General features: G+C 44.3%; 2 protein-coding genes across 2 annotated transcripts in view; one reads left to right on the top strand and one right to left on the bottom strand.

Moving 5' to 3' along the window:
• The first annotated feature begins 405 nt into the window (after nt 1-405).
• Nucleotides 406-1,281, top strand: LOC131881778 (10 kDa heat shock protein, mitochondrial-like). Its single transcript, XM_059228735.1, has 2 exons — nt 406-565; nt 645-1,281. The coding sequence occupies exons 1-2, from the start codon at nt 563-565 to the stop codon at nt 951-953; spliced, it is 312 nt and encodes a 103-aa protein (XP_059084718.1). The 5' UTR covers nt 406-562; the 3' UTR covers nt 954-1,281.
• An 8,566-nt stretch (nt 1,282-9,847) lies between these two features.
• The window catches only part of LOC131881876 (treacle protein-like), an 8,082-nt gene continuing 1,383 nt past the window's right edge, over nt 9,848-16,546 (bottom strand). The window contains exons 2-8 of the mRNA XM_059228867.1: nt 15,383-15,621; nt 15,194-15,293; nt 14,182-14,952; nt 13,734-13,944; nt 12,132-13,182; nt 11,804-11,954; nt 9,848-10,435 (exon numbers count right to left, since the gene is read on the bottom strand). Coding sequence (XP_059084850.1) covers nt 10,190-10,435; nt 11,804-11,954; nt 12,132-13,182; nt 13,734-13,944; nt 14,182-14,952; nt 15,194-15,293; nt 15,383-15,621 — 2,769 coding nt within the window. The 3' untranslated portion in view covers nt 9,848-10,189. The remainder of the gene's footprint in view (nt 10,436-11,803; nt 11,955-12,131; nt 13,183-13,733; nt 13,945-14,181; nt 14,953-15,193; nt 15,294-15,382; nt 15,622-16,546) is intronic.

Genomic DNA, 16,546 nt, shown 5'->3' on the forward strand with positions numbered 1-16,546 from the left:
ATGTAACAAGATCTGAAACCACAAATACATTGATGTTATGGAAGGAAAGCCCATTTTCAGACCAGATCTTTTTCCTTGGATGGATATTTCCGTTCAGATTGCTTGAAAGCTTCAACTTTCCTCAGTTGCCAAGAGAGTAACAGTTAAATGCTGGAGGATCTTAGAGGGTGAAAAAGATCAAGAAGTGAGTTTTTTTAGTGTTCTTTGGAGGTCTGCCCTGCTTATAGCCAACATTATTTCTCATCACATGGAACAATGAAAAGGGCGAAAAGCTCTATTGACAGACAGAGCCAGCGTCTTAGATTCAAAACCCACGTGAGTTGACGGTTAGACAAGTATATTCATCCACCTCCAGCTTTGTCCCTTCCATTCTATGACTCTCTTCTCCCTAACGCCCAACTTTATTCTGACCTAATATCTGGAGCCAGCTTGGCCAACCTGAAGCCCTAGTGGACATCGCTCATCGTATTCCCCTCATTCCAGGATCCCCCACGTGCTGCTCAGTCCTCACTAAGTCAACTTGAATCCCATCCTCGACTTGCCTCTCGCCTAATCCTACATCATGGTAAGCCGCCATCGAACCCGCCCTCCCCATATTGATGGGCCCCGCCTCTCGATCTAATTGCACCCTTTTGCCTTTCTAGTCCGGAGCTCTGAAGCGATTCCTGCCCATGTTTGATCGGGTGTTGATTCAACGGGCTGAGGCGGCCACCAAATCCAAGGGCGGCATCCTCATCCCGGAGAAGGCCCAGGGAAAGGTCAACGAGGGCACGGTGGTGGCCGTGGGCACGGGAGCCGTCAACGAGGCCAACGGGCAAGTGCGGCCCCTGGCTGTGGCCGTGGGCGACCGCGTCATGTTGCCCGAATATGGCGGCACCAAGATCGAGTTGGAAGACAAGGAGTATACGCTGTTCCGCGAAGGCGACATCATCGCCAAAATCGCTCAGGACTAGTTGGTTGAGCTGTCCCTCGATCCATTCAGAAAAGATGTCTTGCCGCCTGGACTGGCCAGCCGACTTTCGCCTCATGCCCTTGGGTCGGGTCTCGGGTTTCCCTGGACCGATTGTTTTTGCCTGGGTCCCTCATGGCTTTGTGTGGGCGAGGGGGGAAGGCCTTCGAGACCCGATTGAGGAGTGAGCCCGGCTCGATCTGGGCCAGACCAGGCGGAATTTAGTCAGTGATGCCTGTAAAAAGGGAGCCGCCGTGCCGTCGATGTTTTGTATCGCATTTAAACGTGACGAAAATAAAAGCAGGGATTGCCCCGGAATCTCATTCGCCGCATTGGATGTATGGGGTGGGTGGGCCCTCCGGCCCGAACCACTGTTTACTACTGATTAGTTTAAATTCGTCGTTAGAACTTCCAATAGAGGTCGGCAAGTGAACGCTTTCATGAACAACTGACGTTATTCCATGGACAACATGCCTCACCCAACCGCATTGTACAGGCATTGCATTTTGCCTTTTTTTTCGTTTCACCTGCTTGTCTAAGCCAATAGCATTAGGGTATTGAGCCAGTTTGATAGTTCATTCACCGCATCACACCAAACATGTTCATTTTATTGGGTTAGGTAACATAGCTCACTTACAATCATCCGAATACTGAAAATTCAATGGGCGGACGGTATGAGTTGAGTGTGATCTGTGTCTCTGTTCTCCCTCCCTAAAATGCCTAAAATCAGGGTGCCGGACAACATTTCTCCTTGAATCTCCTTCACCTGACATGCCCTATTAATCGACGCGATGTGGATGAGACTCATCCGAGAGTAAATGAGCGGTAAAACGTTCCAAAGCGGAAGTTTCAGTAGTTGATAAATCCTCCCCACTAGCCTAGTGACGGTAACAGGAGGGCTAACAGCGCGTCCAAGTATTTTTTTGGTTTGGTTTGGTTGTTCACGGGCTTTTCTAACCGCTGCAGGGAATGTAATCCCCAGTACTAGTAAAATGAAAGGTTACAATTCGTCTACTTATTAACTTTCAATATTTAGATGATATTTGGTCTCCCAACGAATTTGAGTTGGCAGACCGAGCTAGTCCTTGAATGTAGGGTCAATCTGGAATGCAATCTAAAAATCTGTCAAAGTCTGAATTGAAAGATGCTACTGGATCAACAAGGCCTACGTACAGCATCAGATACCTTTCGTACCTTACTGAACACTGTACAGTCCCAACTTTTCTAGTCTCTCCTTGTACAATAGCTCTCTCAATCGTGTGATGTTCCTAGTGAAACATCTTTGGACTTGTTCGATCTTTTGCAAACCTGCTGAACTCATTGGAGCCCAAATGGGTGAGGCATATTCAAGATGTGGCTGGACAATCGACTTGTACAGAGTTAGCATCGTGATGCTATCTTTACCTAAATCTTTCAAAGATGAAACCTGCTCAATATCTTTACCTCCATTATCTACGGGTGGAGTATTTAAGGAGTTGACCCAAAGGTCATTGAGCGGAATTTCATTTCGTTCATGGCCATATTACTCTTAGTACTACTCAAGAGTAGATTCGATCAAAGTCCTTTGCAAGGCTACTGGAATTCTGGCCATTCCTAACATAAACTAACTTTGTGTCGTCAGCATAAGAAGAGAGACTGGCAGTAATACTAAGCTTTTGAAACGGGGCAACGAATATTGTAAAAAGGAGGGGTCCTAGGATGGAGCCCTGAGGAACACCTGACTTGACTAGAGACCCTGGTGCATCTAGGGTCCCTAGACTTGACTGTTACAGAGCTTTCATGGTTCGATTTTCCCGCCCAAACTTAGTTCAGGACGCCGTTGATAGCGAGCGCACCAAACCGGAAAAAGGCGATGTTTGAAATCTACGACGCAAGAACAGATAATTCCCCCGACCGTGTTTACGTTTTTGTGGCATCTTTGACCTTTATGATCGATAGTTGAACGAAAACATGAGTGAATCATAAAGGATTTGTGTTGTTTGATTTCGGCCGCTACATTGACTATGTCACTAAGGGATCCCTCAACCTTACCAATTTGCTTCCTATCATGAATGAAGCTTCTTCTCCAATTGAGAACCTTGCCTTGGATCCCCATGTTATGAGGTCTATTCAACAAAAGGCCATGATCTACTTTATCAAAGGCCCTGGCAAAATCAAGATAAACAACATCAACTGGATCATGCCTGTCCAGTCCCTCACTGACCTGCTCTAAATGCTTAATCAGTTGGGTAACCGTGCTACAATGTGCTCGGAACCAGTGCTGGATAGGAGGAAGGAGTTCATTGACACCGTTTTGATACCATTTCTTTTGCAGAAATGTAAGTCGTTACAAATGTTACCAAATAACATTAAGGAGTGAACAAAAATCAAATTCCTACCATATAAGTCTTGGAAATTGGAGCATTTCTCTTCCAGTTCTATTATTACGTAATCCAATTGCAGCCAAAGAAACAGGAAGGTCAAGGGAAAATAAGGGACACAATTGAAAACAATTTGCTATTAACCTGCCGGTAAAAACCCGCCAAGACGTGTTGTTGTTTTTTCATCCAACCGGTGTTTCTTTGCCAACCCTGATATCTACTAAAGCTTCCCTAAACGTCCCCATTGATACACATTCCGTAACTTGCTTCAAAATAGAGATCTTTAAATCACTTGAAGATCGTAATTGCCCTCTGCAACTTGAACTATTGTTGATTCTTGGTTTAGCAATTAACGTCATATTCTTGATCAATCAGCCCAGCGGAGCAAAAATATTGCATTTTGACGTCGAAAAGAAATGTGAGAGAGCTAAAAAAAATTCTTTGGGGCTGAAACGAAGCTTTTGAGATGAGAAACGCTAGAGGAAGCTGAATAACCTTATAATCGCCTTATAACTCGTACCTCTCATCAATAAACCAACAAGAATAATAACTAAATCAAAAACACAAATTGACAATCTATTTACAAATCGCAAAATAACGCCAAATGTGGAATTTTGCTTAAATTCCTTAGATGACTAAAGAACTCATTACGTCAAAAAACATTAACAGAAGTTGTATCTAAAATTTCGAAGAGTTCCCAATGAGAAGAATAGAAAAGAACTAAAACTTTACTCTAACATCTACTATACTATAACCAAAAAAAAAAATTCAAAATCAATGTATAGCAAAAGGTACTTTGATTCTAATACAAAAAATCTCGGTGTAATTTGGAAAGGAGCTAAGAGTAAAAGAGCTTGAATAAAATGAAAAAAAAATCGCCACCAATCCAAATGAAAAATGCGAGTTGTTTAATCACAAACAAGCATGATATAACAAAAGCTTTTAACAACTACTTTGCCTCGGTCGGTAAAACCATTAACGACGATTTATCAATCGGCGATGTTGGACATCAGTTTCTTGTCAAAATTTTATCAAAAAATCAAGAGCGAAAAATATTATTGTAAGAAAGTAACTCGATGGGATGTATTTCAAGTAATTGACAAACTTCCCAATAAAACCAGTCATGGCATTGATGAGATATATGGCTTAAGTATAACAGGTGTCAAGACAGAAATTGTGGGCCCTCTTACGACATTGATAAACATACCTCTTGTGACTGGCTTCATACCGTCAAGCTGGAAAAGAGTAAGAGGATTTATCCGGTTATCGGCCAATAGTATATTAACTTCATTGTTAAAAATCTTGGGAAAAACTGTTTACCAACATCTCGCATTTGCTCCTTTCGAGGAAAATCACTTGACTGATTCTTATCTTGGATTTAGGCCAGGTCTTTCTACAAGTCACGCGTTTCACAATTTTTTCAATAATATGAGTGAAGAACAATCGAAAAAATACTCAGCTGGCATTTTCTTGATTTGAAAAAGGCTTTTGAGACCGTTAACCATGAATTTCTCGTTGCAAAGATGGAACATTATGGGTACAGTGATAACATATTAAAATGGTGAAGGAGCTACCTATTTCAAAGACAGCAACGAGGAGACCTGGATGTGGTGTCCTCGGGTTTGACTTGCGGCGTCCCACAGGGAAGTAATTTAGTGCCTTTGTTCTTTTTGATCTACATTAACAATCTTCCCAGAATATCTGATTTGAAAACGACTATGTTTGCCGATGACACAACTCTGTAACTCTCCTCCAATGACCTGAAAACCCTACAACAGAGGACTAGTCAATCTCTAGCCCGTGTCGGCCTTGAACTCATTGAAATCGTGAGCCTCCGATCTACTCCGATCTAACGGTGGATATCACTCGTGCTTACTCATCCGAGTGCAATGTAGATAAATGCTACTCCTGTCGGGGGGTGGGGGTGGGGGGGGTGAGCACCTTGGGTGGCTCCTTATCCGCCTCGTGATTGCTTTGATGAAAACACTGACACTGCGACACGCAAGTATTCACTGATATCCTCATTGCTGAGGGTAGTGTCGGCTCCTATGAAAAAAGCCATTTGGTCTATGGGCAGCCGTGGGTTATCAGGCTTAAAACTTAACCAAATATGATGTACCTGTCTCCCTAAATAAATACAATACAAAATCCAATACAAAGACGACGCCCAAAATCTTTCAACGACAAAAGGCAATGTTTTTCCTCGCTGTGTTGATCAATTCCCCATCAGTATGAGTCGTACTATACTACATAAGTTGGATCTTTGTTCGATCTAAGATTCACTCCTTGGGCTCTGAAATTCATCGGGCTTCTACTCCTTTCCTTGGTCGTCCTCTTCCTCGTAATTTACCCAGCTGCGAGTCTCCCATGCATTCTGTCGGCTTCAACAAATATACATCAAACTTCTATCTGAGTAGCCTGAGAGAATGGTCTTGAGTCTCCGATCATATTTGTTCATCCTCTTGATCGCCGTTTTCATCACTTCTAACAAACACTTGCTCTGCAATCCGTGACATGTTAATGTTATCCGTTGACATCGACAAAACCGGGCGGGGTTCTTCAATTCCAACTTTACATCAATGGGCAATAGCACACCGCTTGCGAACAATGTCTCATGCTTTGACATCCTTGTGGCTTCATTTAGCGTAGCCCGGTAGGAAATTCGTCCAATTACTTTTTAACTCTTTTTGCGGACTTCCTTACCGCTACTGGGATTGGAATTCCATATTCATTTTACTTGACTTTTATTTAAATAAATTATTTGATCGACAAAAGAATTAGATTTGGCTGATGTGGCTAACCCTTGAATATAAGGTTGATCGGGATATTAGTCAAAAACTTGTCCACGCCCAAGTGTTGATCCTTCTACTGGATCAACAAGGCCTACGCATTCCCTATGGATATTAGAGGGAAGCAAATTAAACAATGAAGGAGCCCGAGAAAGAAAAGAAGTGGACTTCATTGTTCGAACTAGCCTGGATTCCCGAACGCTTGAAGGTGCTCTCAAAACGCACATTAAGCCTCTGCGGTCACTAGCATTGACCCTAAATCCTGGGTTGGGACAAAGCTCATGGATACTTTTGAAGACGTACAGTATCAGATACCTTTCGTACCTTCTCTGAACACTGTTCAGTCCCAACTTTTTAGCCTCTCCCAATATGAGAGCTCTTTCAATCCTGTGATGTTCCTAGTGAAACATCTTTGGACTTGTTCGACCTTTTGCAAACCGGCTAAACTCATTGGAGCCCAAATGGGCGAGGCATATTCAAGATGCAGCTGACAAATCGACTTGTACAGAGTTAGCATCGTGATACTATCTCTGGACTTAAACGTGCGATATATCAAACCCCACCTTTGAAAGGCTTTACCCACCTTCAACTGGATTTGCTCATCGAACTGTCCATTATTTTGGAGGATGAGACCTGCTCAATATCCTTACCTTCATCACCTAATAGTGAAGTGTCTAATGGCGTCGACCCAAAGGTCATTGAGCGGAATTTCATTCCATTCAGTGCCATGTTACTCGCAGCAACCCAGGTGTAGATTTGGTCTAGGAACTCTAACAGACAACCGGAGTTCTGACCATTCCTACCAACTACCAATTTTGTATCATCAGCATCGGAAGAGATACTGACATTACTACTACCAAGCTCCTGAAGCGGAGCAATGAAGATGATGGAGAGGAGAGGAACCAAAATGGAGCCCTGAGGACCACCCGACTTGACATCATGTACGTCACTAAGGGATCCCTAAACCTTAAGCAATTGCTTCCTGCCACAAATGAAACTTCTTAGCCAATTGAGAACCTTGCCTTGGATCCCAATCTCATGGAGCCTTTTAACTAAAAGGCCATGATCTTCCTTGTCAAAGGCCTTGGCAAAGTCGAGATAAACTACATCGACTGATTCATGGCTCTCCAGTCCCTCAATAACCTGCTCTATAAGTTCAATCAGTTGGGCAACGGTGCTAAAATGTGCTCGGAACCCATGCTGGCTAGGAGGAAGGACTTCACGAATGTCAAGAAATTCAACAAATTCGAGCTTGATGATCTTCTCAAACACCTTCGCAATATTCGAAGTGAGACCACTTGGCTCCCCCTTTAAAAGTTGGAACAACGTGAGCTAACTTCAAAGAAGAGGGGAACTTGCCCTGATCCACGATGCAACGCTTCAAGTACGAGAAAACAGGAGCAAGAACCAGTGAGCATCTCATCAGAAACTGAGATGTCACACCATCTGGACGACCAGGAGAGCTCGAGAGTCTCAAATCCATGATGGCCTCTAAAAGATCTTCATCTGTGACTACACGACCATTTGAGAGCTGGTAGCTGAGTGGTCTAATGTATGCGATAGAGGCATACAATGGTTCCCCAGAGGGCGTGGGTTCGATTCTCGCCTTCGGAGAATACTTTCATATAAAGAGAATGTATATTACTGCGAAACTAGAGATAAGAAGAAGAGAAAGTTAAAATGTTAAAGTGTCTTGGCCTAAACAAGGAGCAGCTAAACCTGAGGCTGCTCTCGTCAAAAGACTGAACTGAACTGTTTATTCACAAAAGGTTCGCACATGTACGATTAAAATGTTCCAACGGGTTAGTTTGGTGGTAATATGGTGCGATGAAATGAGCCTTTGGCCCCCAAATCCTCAAGGAACACCGTGAAATTATGTGATTCCGAATCTGACCCTCCATCAAAGACAACTTCATTTGGGACACCACGCCTGGCAAAAACATCCTCTCATATCCATTCAAACAACGCTGATCCATCCAATTTATATTGCAACCGGTAGACGTCTAACAACGTCTATAGCGATCTTTTGGAGTGGCTCCATATCACTATCATCCACTACATACAACTATGGGCGCTAGAGATGTCACAGGCAAAAAAGAAGACCCAGTGAATGGCACAGTGTGTGCCTCTTCTGGCTTATTTCTTCATGTCAATTGTCATCTTTGGCCAAAAGATGACTGTCCTCAAGACCAAGCAACACCGATCAAAGCACTTTTTATCCTGAGTTCTCTCCTCCTTATGAAAGCACTCACCGCCGGTACCATATAACTTGAACTGGTCCATATTCATGCCTTTGCAATTAACTTAACATAATACATCGTTCTTATTGTGAGTAGAGGCAGGTGTTAGTTACACCTTTCAATTCCAATTTCTTTTCTGTAATTTGTCGCTGGAGGTAGAGACCCTTTAGTCAGAGACGCGTGAGGTTGAGTATACGTCATCGAATTCGACCGATCTGATTGGCTGTAAGTTTTGAATGAGCGTGTAAAACGTTCCAAACAAAGCCCCACAGGGAGTCAGTCATTTGCAAAAAGAGCTCAAACATCTGTAGTGCTTAAGAAGTTGAGATTTTGAATGATTTATGACAGATTCCACCAGGCTTAACCTACTGATTCCATATGGCTAAAGTATTATATGTCATTAGAATTATGTTTGTATAGTAGATTTCAATAGAATGTAATTCTCATACTGCTCTTTTACTGCAAGTCAGTAACAACTTTAACTAAAGCACATCAAAAGAGAGAGTATAGTCAAATCTAACAATTTACATGATCTAGCAAACAGTGGCTTGTTTCCTAAAAGATCTGGATGAGCTACATGTGTTATTGTTAACTTTAACTCTCTAACAATTTGTTTTAACTATCTTATCTGCTGAAAAATCTGATTCACAAAGAAATTAGAAAGGAACAAATATATCAATAACAATGTAAGATGCCTCTATCCATGAATCAACTATATTGCTTGTCTTTAAAGACAGGTTAGTAGTCTCCATGAAGTAAATATTCGATGGTGTTTGTCAGGACAGTACTCTTTCTCAGTCAGTGCATTGTTAATTAGAAATGTGTTTGGACACACTTTAGTTCTTCTCATTGTTTACTTTTTAAAGCGGAGCCACTTGCAAAAGCTCGCGCGTCTCTGCATCCAGGGTCTCCAGTAGGAGGAGCTAAAGTTGAAAAAATTAAGCTCAAACTTTAAGTTTCTTGAAGTCCATGAAGTCAACCATGGGTCCCGAGCGCATTTTAGCACGGTCACCCAACCGATTGAATATAGAACACATTATTGAGGAACTAGTGACATGAATCAGTTGATGCTGTCTATCTTGATTTTGCCAAGGCCCTTAATAAAGTAGAATAGGCTTTATAACATTGGGATCCAAGGTAAGGTTCTCGATTGGATAAGAAGTTTCGTTCGTGGTATGGTAGGAAGCAACTGGTTAAGATCGAGGTATCCTTAAGAATTTTTCTATGCATAAATGAGTCGACCCGTGATCATCCTCCATTAATGGCCTTTTAAATAACTATCCAATTAAGGATTTTGTCTGCCCCATTTCAAACATTTATAACGGCTTGTCTAGCCCAATCTTCCATCAACAAATAGTTTGATATTATTTTTTGCTCGTTCAGCCACTGAATCGATTGGACTCTGACCTTGATCCTTGATTGTTGGAAAATATGACGGGTTCGAGCCTCCGACCTACCTACCTACCTACCTACACATAACTCAATCAAAAAATCTCAAAATGACATGACTTGGTTTCAGCTTCTACGAGGCATGTGTTGTATTTGAAGTGCGAGTAGTCTGGGAACAAAGCGCAGAAAGCAAGGCGACTCGAGAATTGAAACGTGACCAGTTCCAAAAAATAAAATGGCCAAGTACATGATGATTATGATACTGAACTCGCAAAATGAATGGGAAGGGACACTTCTTCGCGTTTTCCTCCAATTTGCGAAGCAGGGGCAAGATGGCAGTAGGGTGATATGATTTTTTTTTCCACCTCTTATACCCTTTCTCCACCCCTCTTACTAGTATTTAGATATATACACACATACACCCACACATTTTCTCTCTTGCTGCGATCCAGGCGTTCGAGCCTAACTGGATGCGGCGGGGGGCGGGGCTGCTCCACCCTTGGGCGTGCCGGACTGAGAGGCGGCTGACACGGTGGGCAGGGGTCCGTCGTACTGGAACTGGATAAGCGACAGCTCGGCCTCGCGGGCCTTCTGATTGATGAGATTGTAGTAGTTCTTGGGTGGGATATAGAAGGAGTCGCCCTTCTTGGCGTTGAATTGGGTGGTATGGAGCACCACTGTGATCTCGCCCTCCAACACCACAAACACCTAGGAATAGAAATCAACCGATTACTGGCAACACGATGGAAAATGGTTCCTAGCCTCTGAAGTATTTGCGTATCAAGTTTTCTCGGTTGCTCCAATCAGGGTTATAACTAAAATTTGCTTTTTAAATGAAGGATAAAAGAGAAACGGTGATCTTCAATTAGAACTTCATGGCCACCATGTAATGAAACTATAGGCTTCATTCTTTATTCCCCAAGTACGCAAGTTATGCAATGCTTTCTAAAACCGACACTCCTATGGCAATCCATTTGAGAGCATGATATTAATGGAAAATGTTTCGGTGAAAAAAACTGTTTTTTAAGCTCAACCTAACCTAAAACGTTTTTAAAATTCATGGCTTCCCTTGTGGTTAGCTGGGCCAGCGATTTACAGTCTTAACTTGTATTGTGCGAGATCACGATTGTTCATAATTAGTAAATACTGATCGATCATTCCCAGAAAGTACTGCCCATTTTTTTGAAAAATGATGGCAAGAACCACATAACATAACATGTTAGAAATCAATCACCAACTTTGACATATGTTCCCAATTTTTTCAAATGATCTGCAAATATTTGCTCCCTGTTTTTATTGTGATGTGAAGCGGATAACCAATGCCGAACTGGGTTTAGGGCGTCAGAATTACAAAAAAATAGCTATTCTTCTAAAATATGTAACCCAACTCATCTAGCTGGACATTTTAGTTGGCTCGTGGTGGTGCAAGTTAGTTATGATTAGACCCCGGAAAAAAGGTACCAAAATCATTCATAAAAATGTGAAAAAAACAGAAAAAAAATGATTAGACCCCGGAAAAAAGGTACCAAAATCATTCATAAAAATGTGAAAAAAAACCAGAAAAAAATGCTAAGTAAAGTAAAACAGAAAATTTTAAAGTTTGTTTGAAACGTGCTCAAAAGATGATGTTACAGTTTCTCATTTGTTGAAAAAATCAAAGCCATACAACAAAGGCATGCGTTTATAAAATAAACGTTTTAGGGGTCGTGAGATTCTTGGTCAGCTAAGTCAGTTTTGGATTTGGTGTGAAGTGACCATTTGTCAATCTCAGCAAACGAATTACTCATATTCCTAACCATATTTCAAACTTGTTGTCTGCTTTTTCAATTCTTTTAACAAGTGAGCATGAAAAATGCCAAAAAGGTATAAAATTGTTTTGTTTTTTTTTTTGCAAAAAAAGGCATTTTAGGTAGTTTGTCCAAGATGTGGCCAAAAAGGTAAAAAACTTATGTTTTAGGTTTTTAACTTCTTTTCCTAGGTCTAGTTATTATGCTTTTTCTTCAGATAACACCCAAAATTATTTCTTATTACCTTTTTTTTTTTATAAAAAAAAGCCGAAATGGGTGTGGCACTTACCATGGTGTTCTTGTCGGTGCAAGACATGCCTTTGGTGGAGTAGCCTTTAATGCGGAGGAACGACAACAAGTGATACGGAGGCCGCAGAGCACGGGCGTATTGCACGGCATCCGGGGCCATTCCGTCCCGTTCTTTCCCTATATTCACCCATCTAATGAGAGAGAGAAAAAACACAATCGATAATGAAGGCCAGTCTGCCGTTTGGACTTGGGTAGGAGAACTTTGTTAAATCTGGACAGAGGCTGCAGAGGCTGCCCTAGGGCACTTTATGAGCACATTCCTAATGTTGGTCATCCAAAGTTCCATGTCTATCGTTTCAAGCAAGTACCTGTGGTCGTCGTAAGGGGCAAAGCACTCCACCACCACCTCCTTATGAGTCGACGTGTCGGCCACACAAGGAACGGTTCGTTGTTGCGGATCCGAGGGAGTGGTCCCGCCCAGTGCGGACACCACACCCGGCGGCATTTGAACCGGTGGCGGCGGCACCGAGGCCGACGCCGAGGCGGTCTTGGCGGTCTTGGCGGCCTTGGCCCCTGGACCGAAATGCATTTCTGCCTGAGCTTGTCGCTCATCCTCTTGGGTCTGTTCATGGTCATTGTGCACCACTTGCACCGACATCAGCGACTCCTCGTCATCGGCTCGAGTCTTCTCTTGCGATTTCTTGGCTTTGGGAGGCACGGCCTTGGCCTGGGGACCCTTTTTGGTGGGCGGTTCCTCGGCCGCAGCCGTCTCGTCGGGCTCGGCGGCCCTTTTACCTTTCCGGCCCGCCGGCGTGTCAGCTTTCTTGGCTGTGGTCGTGGTGGACGACGACGAGGACGTGGTGGATGACGGGGCTGACGGCACTGCGCCGGCCGCCGCCCCCGCCGCTGCGGCTGCCTTCTCCTCTTCTTCAGCCAGACTTTTACGGGTCCGACGTTTGGGCAAGTTGTCCATATCGGCCCAATATTTGCCGCACAAGCCCGTGTCCTTGACCCCGGTGACCACCACCACGTACTCCTCGTCGCCCTTCTTGACCACGGGGGGCGTGTACCCGGGCTTGAACTTGTCCGGGTCGAACTTGGGCAGATCCTCGTCCTTGGGCTTTTGACCCGGTGCGGGTGAGATGACCGAGATGGATTTACGCCCGCGTCGGCCCCGTCCACTCGGGGTGGATGAGGTGGGTGTGGGTGTGGTGCCCGAGACCTTGGACACCATACTCCGAGCCACTTCCGGCGTGACCGGCGTGCCCTTAGGAATGCCGTCCGAGCGTCCGCGTCCCGAACCACGGGGTCGACCGCGTGAGCGCACGGCCGTTCCCGTTTCGCGGAGGCGAGTGGCCCCGCCTGGATTCTTCCACATGCACACGCGGTAAATGCACGCTTGTTTCTTGGTTCCGTGACCTGCAATGGAAAATGTATTTCATTCTTGTGCTCTTGAGTTTCATTGCGATTGTGGTACCCGGATATTTCAACGAATGGTGACACACACATGTGGCTGAACTTGAATTATCCGAGATCAATCCAACATTCCACCACGCACACGTAAATAGATACATGAAGGGGTTATTGTTATTTTCAGTACACCTTTAAGTACGAGTTACAATTCAAACCTACGAGTGTTTTTGAGCAAGATGATCGAATTTGCAATCTGTTTGTTCAAGTTGAAATCCACATCATGGTTATTTTTTGTTTGACTTTGCCGATTCTTCGACCATAATCAATTCATTTCTTGCGAATGTTTTAGACACAACAAGTTTGGTATTGAATGTTTAATGTACTGTATGTGCCACTCCAACGCCGAGTTAAGATCTATGTAGGTGCTTTATTTGGTTGTTGCAACCTTAACTTGTTCAAAATGAATTTCGTTACGCTAATAGCACTCACGCGAGGCTCCCTTTTGGGGAACATTAGTAGCTAAAGGAAGGGATAATCATGTAAAAGAATATCTTTACCCCCAAATTTGGGCTTGTCCTTGCATGGATCGCATTTCTGGCAATCGTCACGATTGCAACCCTCGCACTCGCCGCATCTCCTGGTTTTGGAGGCCGTGCTTCGGGCTCCATACACGTAATTGGTGCGATGTTGCTTCCGTCCGGTTGAGTATTTCTTGCCTCCACGTTTGGAGTGACCTCCTCTCGGCGAGAATTGATCCGACTCAAACTCCTACAGGTAAGAACGAGGCACACGTGATTGATGAGATGAACCTTCTTACACAGATAGTCGCCCTCCATTAGCTCTTCCCCCTTGGGAAAATTGGAAGAAGAACACGTGCCAACTTGGCAGGGGATGGCAATTATTCCAGGATTCAAAATGGAACCTTAACAAGGCATCAAATCCGAGAAACATTGGCATGGATCGATTTTACACAAACCAACCCCCGGAGAAGAACATCTGACTTACGGCGTGTCTGAAGCTGTAATCGTCGTCCTCGTCAATGTTGTTCCCGTCCTCGTCGTCCCCATTGTCTCGAGTCATCAAGATGGGCCCATCCTCGTCCTCGTAATACTCGTCCTCTTCGTCGTCGTCCTCGCCGCCGGTTCGGACCTCCTTCTTGGGCCCCGAATAGAAGTACATGTTGTTCCCAATCTTGGTCACGCCTTCCTTCTTGGCCAACATCTCCTTACTCTGAATATCAGAGCCACCCGCCGCTCCCGCCGCCGCCACTCGACGGGCGTGCGGCGTGGATGTGGCCATGGGCGTGCTGGACCGGCCGTTCTTGACCTGCTGGCTTTTTCCATTGTCCATGATCGAGCCGGGGCCGGCTCGATCGCTCTCGAAATCCTCACCGTCGATTTCCAGGTCATAGATGGAGTCATCCTGCGGGATGGCCTTCTTCTTGGGGCTCTTCTCGTCTTGGCCAAATATGAGGCTGACCAGTTCCTTCGCGTTGGTGTCAGTGCTCTTCTTGGCCACCACCAGAGGGTCCGTGCCATCGGCAGGCGTGCTTTCACCGCCGGTGACGGAGGAGGCGTCGGTGGCCAGAAAGTTGCCAATGTTCTCGATGGTCTCTTCGTCATTGACCACGGTCCCTTCAGCCACGACGGAAACGGCGGAAGCAGGAGCGGTGGTGGTGGTGGGGGTCTCAGTGGTGGCAGCGGCGGTTTTCCCTCGAGTGGCCCGCGTTTCACGAATGGGCGTGGCTTTGGCTTTGTCCCGCACAGAGGTGGGTGTCTAGACGTACATAAGAATTTGACTTACTAACTTGTTTTTTTTTTTTTTGAAAATATATGATAAGAATTTGCGGACAAGTACCAGTTCAGTGCCTCTCAATCAAAGACCATTTTCTTTGGGCAGCATACAATACTGCTTTCTGCTTTTTATATAATATTTTTCTTTTAACCACAAAAACTTCCCATCCGTCCCAGTCCTTTGTCACTTTGTGTAAAGGACTCTTCATTAAGTCAATTGTTACCTGTTCGGCAGAAATGTCCATGGACTCGAGACTGGCTTCTTCGGTAGCGGCCGCCGCTTCCACGGGCTTCTTTTGAGGCGTGTCTTCCTTCTCGGAATCGCTACACAACGGAAGAGAAAAAAACAGACCAGGTGGTTGGTGTTACTGCGCTTATTAGGCTCGCCAATTGAAGATTGATTCTCGATGTACCTGAAGTAATCGTCGAACTTTTCAAAGCCTTGTGCGTCCCGGCGGATAGCCTTGGGTGCGGGTTCGGTGGGCGCAGATTTACTGGCTACCACAACGGGCGTGCTAGGTGTACTTGTAGTGGGCGTGTCCGGGGTTGCCGCAGCTACAGCAGCCGCACGCCGAGTGGCGGGAGCGGTTGGCGAGCTGGCTTCCTCGGTGGGCGGGTCAGGTGCGGGAATAGCCGTAGGCGGGGGCATTTCCTATAAAATATTTAAGCACATGAATGGCCTCAATATCAATATAGCAAACACTGACGGTTTAAGCGTCCATTTATTTAAGTGTCAAAACCATCGTGTTCAGTAATGCAAAGGCTTTTGTGAGCTGGGGAATGAGTCATTCTCTAGGTTTATTGTACATAGTACATATGGCAAGTACATGTAGAGCTTATATTGGACTGGTTTACTAATTGATGTTTTTACGTTGGTGTCAACAATTTCGTAAGCTATCGTAAGCTTTTTGTTGAACAGATTCATGCTGACAATTCTAACCCCATGAATGCACCACCAACCCTTCTGAGAGACCTTCCAAATCCTAAAAGAGTGTGAGGGTATGATTACAAACACTTTTGACATTCAAATAGGGATCAACAGAGAGATATATAACGTATACTTAAAGCATATCAACGGTTGATCATCATCATCATCTTTTACCATTAGATAGTGCTAAAAAAGTTAATGGTGAGTTCAGAAAAAGTGATGCTTTTAAATTCAGTTACCAAAAACTTGTGAAATAGTGCTTTTTCTAGCACTATTTTGTTGGAAACAATGATTGTCAAAGTGTTTATCAATCATAGAGTAGACAATCAATCTCCTCTAACAAATCATTTACATGTTGTAATGTTCGGAATTTTTCCCATAGAGATTTTGAAACCTTTCCCAGAACAGTTGATGGCTTATTCATTGGCCACTGCTGGAGCAATAACTTGTTCATGTAATAATCTCTTGATGAAGCCTGGCATTTTAGAGCGTATTCTCTCCTTTCTACGTTTGTTTGTTCGCATGTAGACAAAGAAGAGGGCGCTACCTCCGCTTCATGCAAAGGACAATTGACACTGCCGTGTGCAGGTTCAAAGATTGCCATGGACCCTCTGAATGTCAGTACTTGGGTCAAAAGAAATGATGGCAC

The sequence above is a fragment of the Tigriopus californicus genome, chromosome 6 (assembly GCF_007210705.1).
Source record: "Tigriopus californicus strain San Diego chromosome 6, Tcal_SD_v2.1, whole genome shotgun sequence".
Classification (NCBI taxonomy): Eukaryota; Metazoa; Arthropoda; class Copepoda; order Harpacticoida; family Harpacticidae; genus Tigriopus; species Tigriopus californicus.